The sequence below is a fragment of the Thermobia domestica genome, chromosome 9 (genome assembly GCF_964235325.1).
Source record: "Thermobia domestica chromosome 9, izTheDome1.hap1.1, whole genome shotgun sequence".
Taxonomy (NCBI): Eukaryota; Metazoa; Arthropoda; class Insecta; order Zygentoma; family Lepismatidae; genus Thermobia; species Thermobia domestica.
Window position 1 is genome coordinate 196,689,215 of NC_137462.1, and position 10,453 is coordinate 196,699,667.

At 34.2% G+C, this 10,453-nt stretch overlaps 1 protein-coding gene across 1 annotated transcript in view; it reads left to right on the top strand.

Annotated features, from left to right (window-relative positions):
- LOC145660527 (tectonic-1-like) overlaps window positions 1-7,920 on the top strand; it is a 34,930-nt gene extending 27,010 nt beyond the window's left edge. Inside the window, 3 exon segments of the mRNA XM_081725706.1 lie at window positions 388-547; window positions 2,818-3,020; window positions 6,563-7,920. Coding sequence (XP_081581832.1) covers window positions 388-547; window positions 2,818-3,020; window positions 6,563-7,693 — 1,494 coding nt within the window. The 3' untranslated portion in view covers window positions 7,694-7,920.
- Window positions 7,921-10,453: the final 2,533 nt, after the last annotated feature.

Genomic DNA, 10,453 nt, shown 5'->3' on the forward strand with positions numbered 1-10,453 from the left:
TGTTTTCACAGTGATGATGTTTTTGGGAACTATTTTTTGCATAGGATTTCTCTGTGCGTTAACTATGTAGCAGTTGTCTTATAATTCCTTTATCACGTTAATTATATATTCAGTAACAGAAGCTTTACCATCTTTCCATCTTCTTTTCACGTATTCAAAGGCTTTCTGACTTTAATTCTGTATATATCATTTGTATATTCTATTGTTATTATGCTATTATTATTATAATATTAAGCTACTAAAGTCAGACTTTAAACAAATATGACACAGACCAAAGTGTATAACTGATAAATATTGCTTCAGATGTATATAACTGTTTTGTTGTAAGATAATGTATTATCATTTTTTTGATACTAAGTCGTTAAATGGGTGTCTTCAATATTCTAGAAAATCAGCAATAGTGCAGAATTTAATAAGCTTATAAGTCGTAAAAGATCTTTTAAATGGCAAGAACAAAGCGTGGAGAGACCAAGCATTGAAGAAAAGAAGTATACAGCAGGGCAGTTATTGTGGAAGGTGTATGATGATGGCAGTATATCTCCTTTCGGTAAGTTCTTGTGAATTAATAAAGTTAATTGTAATATTTCAGTATTTCTAGAAATTAGAAATAAAAATCATCAAACTGAAAGTCATCTTGTTGACCCAGCGATTCGTAAGCTGTATATCCAGGGAGCTTAAAAATCGTGGTAAATTCTGCTCCTTTCTGCATAGGTACCAAATTTCAAATGGCCCCCTACTTCTCTGATGCTGTGGAAAATCTACCTCGAAACATAGTGCGATTAAAACCAGACCTACTGAAGTGCACAGATCAAACGTTACTGAAGCGTTGGTGTGACAGTACCAAAGGTTTAATCCTATTGCCAATATAAGAAATGACATCGGATTTCTAGCTTATGTTAAGCAACAATAAAAAACTCAAATTTCAATATGAGCGTGTCTGTATCCTATCTTCTACCAGCTGCAGATCTTATGTACAGAAGTTCTTGGAAATAAAATGAATCTGCTGTTAAAGATTTATCTCCGTCGGATTCTTACTATTCAGTTTTCGTTGCAAGTACCACGAAGCATTTTCTTTTTCCCTTCTGGGTGGACTTCATACGCACATATAAAACATTTCAAAAGTGTGTGCAATACTGTGGTAAAGATTTCATTCTATTTTCACAATCCTCTTAGGGATAGTAAAAATACGTACATTTGCATAGAATAATAAATTATCGCACAAAAATGCAATGGAAGTAGTTTTTTGTCAATAGATTACCCTCTACCAAAAATACCCACAAGACTTACCGAAAAAAAAATATATGATATAGAAGAAGCAGGAGAGACTTAACACCTCCAAGTTACTAGGAGAGTGATAACTTGTGTGAAATTGTCACCACGCCAAGAATATTGCACCAATGGAAGGAAGAAAGATATGACCACGACAAAAGAAAGCTGATTAGGCAATGTTAGAAATACAGTTGAAAAGTTTGAAGCACTAGATAGATGATAATGTGGAAAGTAATGAAGAACAGTTGAAATGGAACTGAACGAAATCAAAGAGAAGAATTTTCGGTTTCAAGTTATTTTCAGACTCCCAGGTGCGAGAGCTGTGTATTTGTGCGTCAGTTTCAGCATCAATTTTAGTTCGAAATTCGTATGAGAAAACGGTAGCTGAAAAATATTTCTTACCTTTTTAGTACAAGGACTGTGTTATAGAAATTACTTACAAAAGAATGAGTAATATACATAAAGCAAGCTATAGAAAATTATCAAATTGATGAGAGAAGTTCGGACAAATTAAAATTGATATAAGTATGCAACGTTAAGAGGAGTGCTCTTTCAAGAATTGTGTTAGAAAATGGTCATTTCATATCAGATAATTTCCATGTATGTTTTGTTGGTAACAATTGATAAGAAGAATATTTCATGTGAAACTTTAATCATTCTTCAGGAGATTTTAAATATTTCATTTCATTTAATTTAGTATTTAAGTTCATTGTATATTTTAAAATTTGTAACACAGATGTTGAAATTAAAGTTAAATTTAATTGCAGAAAATGCATGTACGAATTTATAAATTCCAGTGTATTACTGATTATCCGCCCTAGTCTTACCAGTAATTAGCACGAATTATCATAAGTTTGCTATACTTCCTTTATTTATGTGTTTTATTCCTATTGTATTGTAGAACTTGCTATATATATTAGAAAACATCTCTACAGTTTAATTGTATATTTTTTGTGATAACGAGGAATTAACTCATTTTATATCACACCAATTCTTCTGTTGATGTAAATTCAATGATATACAAAGAGAGAGAGAAACACGACTGGACCGAAAATTGAACCCAGGTCTCCTGCTTATTGTGCCGAGGGTTACAGAGTCTGTGGCACAGTTAATGGGTCTAAGTAGCTGAGCATCGATTTCAAGAGTGATAGAATGATGGCTGTTTAGCGTAGTGATTAAAGGCATGGCACGATAAGCAGGATACCCGGATTCAATTCCTGATCTAGTCAGGCATTTTTTCTCTTTCATTGAATCATAGCTACTTATACGAGAGTCAAAAATCAATTTATCCGTGTTTAAGCAAATAGTTCGGCTAAATAAATTAAGTTCATCACATGATATTTCGAAGATTTTTGTCGGAGATAATCTTCAATGAACTATTTAGTTCTCCAGTTGACAAAATTTATTATAATTTATCATACTTCAAATTCAAAGAATGTCGCGGTTGTTACTGTAATATCTCAGACCATAAACTTTTGGCTTATAGAGTTTAAAGTAGATGTATGACATAAATATTGATTTAATAGTTGTTAATTTTCTGTGTTTCAGCTCTTCCTGTGAAAATTACTTCTAATTTCTGCCAGTCTTCGAGTAGTATTCGGTACTTGTCTGATTGGAGCAGTTCGTGCAGTCATATCACGCCAAGTGAACAAGAATGCGATTCAACTGACTCCTTGAATGCCGAGAGCTTCTATTCACAATTTACTATTCTGGTGACACCTTCAAAATTCAATCGAACTCTGTTTTCAGAGGTAGGGTATTTTCAGTTAATATGTGTTGTTACCATAATTTATAACAAAGCATACAAGCTTAGTGGAAGTCACCTTTAATTCAAGGGTCAGTGGAATTGGTTATAGGTATCTTCTACCATATAACTTAGCCACAGAAATAACGAATATCTTTCTGTTAGTTTTCTTTTATTTTCCATTTCTAGATGGCACCTTTATAGTAAATCTGTTTCAACTTAGTTGAAACAGCCTTCATCTCTGTATTATATAAGGCTATTTTTAGTGGTTTTCCCGATTTCAGAGTTTAAAACTGACGTTTATTTATTGATAATGACATGCAACTTACGTTAAATTAAAGAATTTTTTTTTTTTTTTTTTTTTTTTTTTTGTAAATATACGTGTTTTGTTCCCGTCAGAGATGCTCAATATGAGTGCCTTCTGTAATTCGAAACACATCAATCCCATAGTCTAATTCTTGTCACACAGTTTTTAACATCTCAGTGTAATTAGATGGAGGCTGCTTCTTGAATGCGTAATCGAAGTTCAGGCAAATTGTTTGGCACATGTGGCCAATACGCTTGGTTTTTAATATAACCTTACAAAAAAAATAAGTCGCACTCATGACTAGCTCGTCCTATCCATTGATTTGAGTTCCCCCCTGACATCCCGGTGCCAATGTGGGGGTGCCCCGTCCTGCTGAAGATTTTTTTCTTTCAGATGCGGGAAGACCTATGTATGCAGCATGTAAAGATGGAAAGTCCATTTACATGAACGTTCACCTTGTGGGAATCGTGGATATGTTCATAATAATGGGAATTTTCCAAAGCCCAGATCCTCACATTTTGGTGTTTACTTTCCCCGAAAGGTGGAAGGGAACTTTATCACTAAATTCAACTGACTGAGTGAATCCATGTCTTTTCATAAGGTTTTGCATCGCAACGCTGTACTCAGTCTCTTATCGTGGTCAGTAGGTATAAGCGCCCTAACAATTCAATTGATTTGAGTGAAATCTCGAACGTTTTCGTAGAATCTTCCACAATATTGTCTGCTTCAAGTTCAGTTCTTTGTTTGCACGAACCGTTGATTTTTATTTGGTTATTACGGAAATTAGAGAAAAAAATATATTTCGAGAGCTTCGTAATGTGATGTTCGAGGAAGATGGAAAAGATAAAATGAACAGAGAGAGGAACAAACGAAGATGTTTTAAAACGGATAGGAGAAAAGAGGACTCTTCTATCCACCATCCTTCGTAGGAAGGTAAATTGTATCAGACACATGATGCGAAGAAAACGTCTTCTTCCTACCGTCATAGAAAGAAATATGGAAGGAAAGTGAGGAATAGGAAGAAGAATACAAGTGATCGATTATTTAAAAAAATAGAAGAAAAGAGAAAGCTGAAAATAAAGAAACATGGAAGAAACATTTCCAGGCCCAAGCTGAAAATTAAGAGGAAGAAAAACCCTCATTAATCCCAGGATCTGCCAAAAGGCAGAATACTTAATAATCCTATGATCAATTGTTTCGACTAGGGAGCCGTGGTGGCTCCGTGGTAGAGCTTTCATCTCTGATGCATGAGGTCCCTATTCAACATTTTGTCGTCATGGGAATGAAGGGACGTGAATGTGAAGTATGAAGGGTTGAGTAAGGAGGCGCTAAACAAGATTGGGGGCCACTGTTTCATATGTTCCGTAATTCTGGTATCAATATTTCTCTTGGTCATATTTATAAAAATAAATAAATAAATAAATCACGCTGACAAATAGCATCCTAAACACTTGCATATACGCTGTTCGTAACAAAATACTTCGTATAGTCAGTAAAATGCTCCTCTATGTTAATCTGAAATTTTTAACTTACTTGAAAACTGTATTTTTTGCACCTCTTCTTGATAATTTCGGCCAGAAAGGAATACAAATCCACTTTTATTAGAGTTCTTGACAACTTTTGTATGGATATTCAAACGTTCCTTTTCACAGAGTTTCCAGGGAGGCACGATGCTTCGGTGCTAGAGCACTTACTTTTGGTGCGATCTGGTTCGATCTCCGGCCAAGTTAGTTTATGGTTAACAACATCGTGTTCGTATGTTTTCTTTGTGTACTCGCGTTTAATTTGAGCGACGTTAAACTAAAAGATTTCATTTTTTCTTAGAGTTTCCAAAGTTTCAGAAGATTTTTTTTCCTAATTCGATGTTTTTTATTTATTTATTTTTAATTTTTTCTTCTGTAGACATCGATCTAAAAATCTAAAAAGGAAAATCAGCTATAAGTTATCTTTTATTTCTAACGAATGTGCTAAAATGTATTATGAAATAGAAATCGTAAGGAGAAGCGGGGTTTTCTATATAAGAAGTGAATCTCTTTGTTCTGCTGAACGTTAAATGCAACAAACCCAATTTGTTATCCTGAAATTTAATCGTAAATTTGGTTTGCACTGGATTGAGATTGAGAAGGAGATCAAAGTGAAACTTCCTGATTGAGTTTAATTCTCCAGATTTAAAACTCATTTTTGTACCTATGTTAGAGCGTAAAAATAAAAACTACAGGCCCGTAGCCAGGAAAGGGCAACTATAGCGGGGAGTGCCCGTCCTCTTCTGGAACGAAATAGTTATAGAGAATTTTTAAAACTGAAGCGAAACTAGATCTAAAATTATTGTGCTTATTTATCAAATTAAATTAAACTTAACGTATTTTTATTCTTCTTCGTAAATTTACATGCGTTGTGCATTTTCTCACTCTTAAGAACATCAAGCTTAAGTTCCCTGTTATTGGACCATGACAAAGATGAAAGACATACACTTACCCCCCACCCCCACCCACCCACCCCCAAAAAAATCGAAGTAATACACACCGGTAACTGGGAAAATAACTATAGAGCAGCCCCGTATCTACGAAGTTGCCAAAGGATCATAGCATTTCCTGAAACTTCCAGTTATTTCTTTAGGTAATTATATGTTCAAAACAAGCAGTCACGAACGTATGGTGAAAAGGAGTTACAGATTCCATACATAATAAACAATGATTCCATACATAATCAGTTTTGTAGTGTTTCTTGATGTTTGTCATTGCCTCCTGTAAGAAATGGGAGTGCCTACGGACCTGAAAAAGTAGTAACAACAATAGTTAAAATAATAAACGGATTTGCACTGTTTTGAACATGATTTTCACCATACTCGACAACATTTTCTTTGAGTTGAGTTGAGTTGATTTTGAGTTTAACGTCCCGTTCAGCAGCGAGGCTATATGAGACGTGGTCCTACTGATTAACGTGGAATCCGAACCACATGAGCTCCCGCTAGGAATCGAACCCGGGCCTCCCACGCCAAAGGTGCGTACGCTAACCGCTTAGCCACGGAGGAGCTCAACATTTTCTTTTGAGTTACATTTGAATTTTGGGGATGCATTAATGTTCTCTATATAACTGAAACAAATTTTTGGTTGTGATTGTATAAGTAAGTTAAGTAATTTATCTGTCTATGGTTAAACATATTTAACTTAGTTTGGAAAAAGAGGTTATTTGCAAATTTTGATAATTGAAGATGTATACAAATTATTATAATTATATTGCAGGATTTCAATTGCACATCAGACATTTGCATTCCTGTAAACCCGTGCCTTTGCCAAGATGCCACTTTTAACAATTGCATGTGCAACAGTAGCAGTTTCGACATTCCAGCTCCAACTTACGAGAACAACCTGTGTGTAAATATCGTGAAAGGTGTAAAGTATGTGATATTTCATAATGGAATTGAAGGCGTCAAAAAAGTGAATGCATATATTGCATTAGTGAATGTCAGTGTTTCAAAGTCATCGTTTACTCAAGAGTTCTCAGCAGTATACAATTGGGAAGAAGAGGAAAATCCATTCAAATTAAGTGGCAATCCTGGATATGTAGTTGGTAAACCAGTAATGGCTGGACGAAAGGAGATGGTAAACGAAGCAGAAGAGGAGAAAGAAGCTATTTTGTTGAGTGATGATCCTAATGATTGGTTAACAGTTTTAGCTCCAACAGCTACAGGAAGCTGTGTTGAAGCGAAAAGAAATCGCCGTCCAATTCGTTTTAAGGAAGATCTCCGTTTAAGTTGCAAGTTGCCTTTAAGTAGAGTAGATTTTACTGATAATAATTGTAAGTTTCTTCAAGAACGAACGTTAAGGTTATTAGTTGGAGAGCCGAAAGAAAATATTACAAGTGGTTTAAAATTTGTGGCTACTTACGGAAATTCCGATGTGCATAATACAGGTGACTGGGTTCAAATTTTGCCACCGAAATATCCTGATGAGATTAGTTTTTTGGCCAAAGATTTTTTAAAGCTAACTTGCAAATACATTACAACTAGTCTCCATATTGAAATAGTACACGCAAGTATTGGTTCATTAGCAAACCCTCAGTCGAAAATAATCGGAGTGGCTTATACATTTGGATCCAGTCATGATGTTTCATTGGATTGTAAAACAGATAGCTGCGAAAATGTTATGTATAATTTAACGTCCAGTTACGAATTAGTCACAACCGTTTCGTTTACTGATGTTACAAAACCTGCTATTAGAGAATTTGCAGAGCCTCCTGTATATGAAGTCAAACTACCTCACGATTTTTTTTATCCATTTATGTCGAAAACAAGTATGGTTTCTTACAGTCAAATAATTTTACTTGGTTGTTTCATGATTTGTATTGTGCATCAACTCTTTCCTAGAGTATAATCCGTTTAATCGCTAACATTTTTAAACCATGAAATTCCAGACTGTTTTACGAGATTTAACTGGTTACGTTGATTTACGTTGTTAATTAGAATTGCATTCATTAACCATAAATGTTTAATTCAAGTCATATATAAACATTTAGAGAAAGGAATATACGCTTTTGATGTTCTAGTCTGTCAAAGATATGTATTGTGCCTTTAAACTAATTATATACATTTTATACGGTAGTAACATGCATTTTTAAAATTTGATATTTTGGAATTTTGTGTAGTATTTTTATAGTCAAATTCTAGTATGGAATGTATTCTTAATGGTGGAAAAGGAAAAGAAGAGGAACTTGTCCACTGAGCTAGTAGAGAAAGAAAGCCCGGTTTTGCGCGTACTAGGTAGATTATTATTTGCTTTATGCCCGTTTGATTAAGGTTACATCATAGTGATGTGAACAGTTAATACATTAAAGAATAAATTACAAGAGGTGTTTGGTAAGTAGTAAGCATCCTATTTTATAAAACAGGTTTCTAGGTGATTCACTACCTAGTCCTCTGACATGTGATACTTTTTGTTAGTTACTAACTCAAGAGAAAAATCATACTGTTCACGTATAGCGTCCATGTTGGCATCATTTTTATTGACATGCTATATTTTCAAGTGTCTTGAATACAGGGAACAGATGAAAGTTTAAAGGTGCCAAATTCGGCGAGTATGAGAAGTAGAAAATTTTCCACATTTTAGAGCAACATTTCTTTGATTTACTGAAAGGAAAGCTCTCTATCTTTTAAGACGGCAAGTGAAAAATTCCCTCCAAAGATCTCTCTCACTCTTATATAAGGGCGTTTGCTAACAGCCATAGGCGATTGGTTTTGTTTAAAAATTTAAAATATGGAAAAGGAGAAACTGTTAGAATTTTCTAGCCAGAGATTATTTACACATTAACAAAATACACAATAAAATATCAACAAACGGTCTAGTTATATGGATTTTAAAAATGGAAGAAATTTTTTACCCGGGGTAAATAAATTAATTTTATATAGTTATTACCAATATATATATATATATATATACTATAATTTTTGAAACAACAAAATTTTATTAAATATGTATGAATTAGCAGTTTCCTCAAGCAGCAGTTATGTATGAGGATACTGCATACTGAAGTTGATAACTGCTAACTATCTTTGAGTTTATCAATCGTCGATATTTTTTACATTCTTTCGCGTTCATTTTCACTATATTTCATCATAACTAATAACTTATCAATTTTCATATTAAATTTAATAATATATGCTTAAACTGTTTATAGTCTTGAACAGTTATTATTTTTATTTTTATTTACTATTTATTTATTTACTTATTTAGAGAATTCATTGAAACACAAACTTACGAATAAAACAAGATAAAATATACTAAAGATTCGCTAAAAAAAGAAACTGATTATTTCATCTTTTAAATACTTCGTGGCTCCACTCACCAAAGATCAAGTAGTATTCATTAATAATATCCATGTCTGTTTTTTTACAGGTGTTAAAAGTTCAGTTTCCTCGTCACCTTTAATTTTGATAACAGGTACACTCATGTCGCATGTCTATAATTATGTTTTTGTAGGAATATAATTTGATAAGAATTCGGCCGGAATTTCTTATAATGTTAGTATGTGTATAATCGACAAAGACATGTATGTGGCAAATTTCATCTCAAAAGAGCAGTAAATAAGAACAGTAGAACGAAAATAAAACTTTCTTGTCTATTTAGCAACATTTTGTTTTACTCATTCTGATTTTCTTATTTATAATTCTTTTCCTATGAAATTGGCCACAAATATACATTTCTCGATTATACACATAGTATCAGTTAAAAGTATCCTGCAAAATCATTGTTAAATTATATTCTCACAAGAAGACAATTATAGATATGCGACAATCATTTTGGACATGAGTGTACCTCGTGTACTGGTAAATCCCTCTAGTGGGTCCTTGACAATTGATCCAGATCCTCCCCGTCCGTGAATAGGTCCAAGTAGTCATCTCCGATTACTCACCGACTCTCGAACTTTGCATTCCTGCCATGTTTATCCTCCTGCGTTTTTTCATAACATTCCGCACATCCGCCAATGTGTAGTGGATGGAATCTAGTCCCTCCAGTGGTCTGTTGCTTTGCAAGATCTCACTGGAAAAACTCTTCCTTTTCTTGTTTCTTAACAGCATCTATGTGAAACAATAGTTGTAACTTTAGCCGGTTGTTTTGCCTTGGCGTACAGGATATTTAAGTACTTACATTCCCTGGGAATGGTATCTTGAACTAGGAGTTTTTTTATTTATTTATTTATTTATTTATTTATTAAGTAACGTCTTACAAGCTGCCTGGTAATCTAACTTCAAACTCAGTTTTCCAACAAACTATTGCTTTTCGTACCTCACGATGTTAAAATAAGTTTGCTAACAAAGCGGTCAAACCCCCTGACTAATAGGTAGTTTGATCCTTGCACTGGCCCCGTCCTTTTCATTCTTACTTGTCGTCGCTCCCTGTAATACTCTTGAATTTGGTTCAGGTATATCTTCCGGAAAATCTGAATGTTCGAAGTAGTGTTTTAATGAGTCGCCGTTTGCTTTGAGAGTTTTCTTGCTGAAAGTGTCCCTCAGAAGAAATTAATTTCGAGACGTCGTTGCCCATACTTTCTGGCCTGATAACAGTTTGACCGGTGTAAGAAGCTCCTTACGAGCCCCTCCAGTTTGTAAGCAGCTGTCTACGCGCCCACTGTATTGC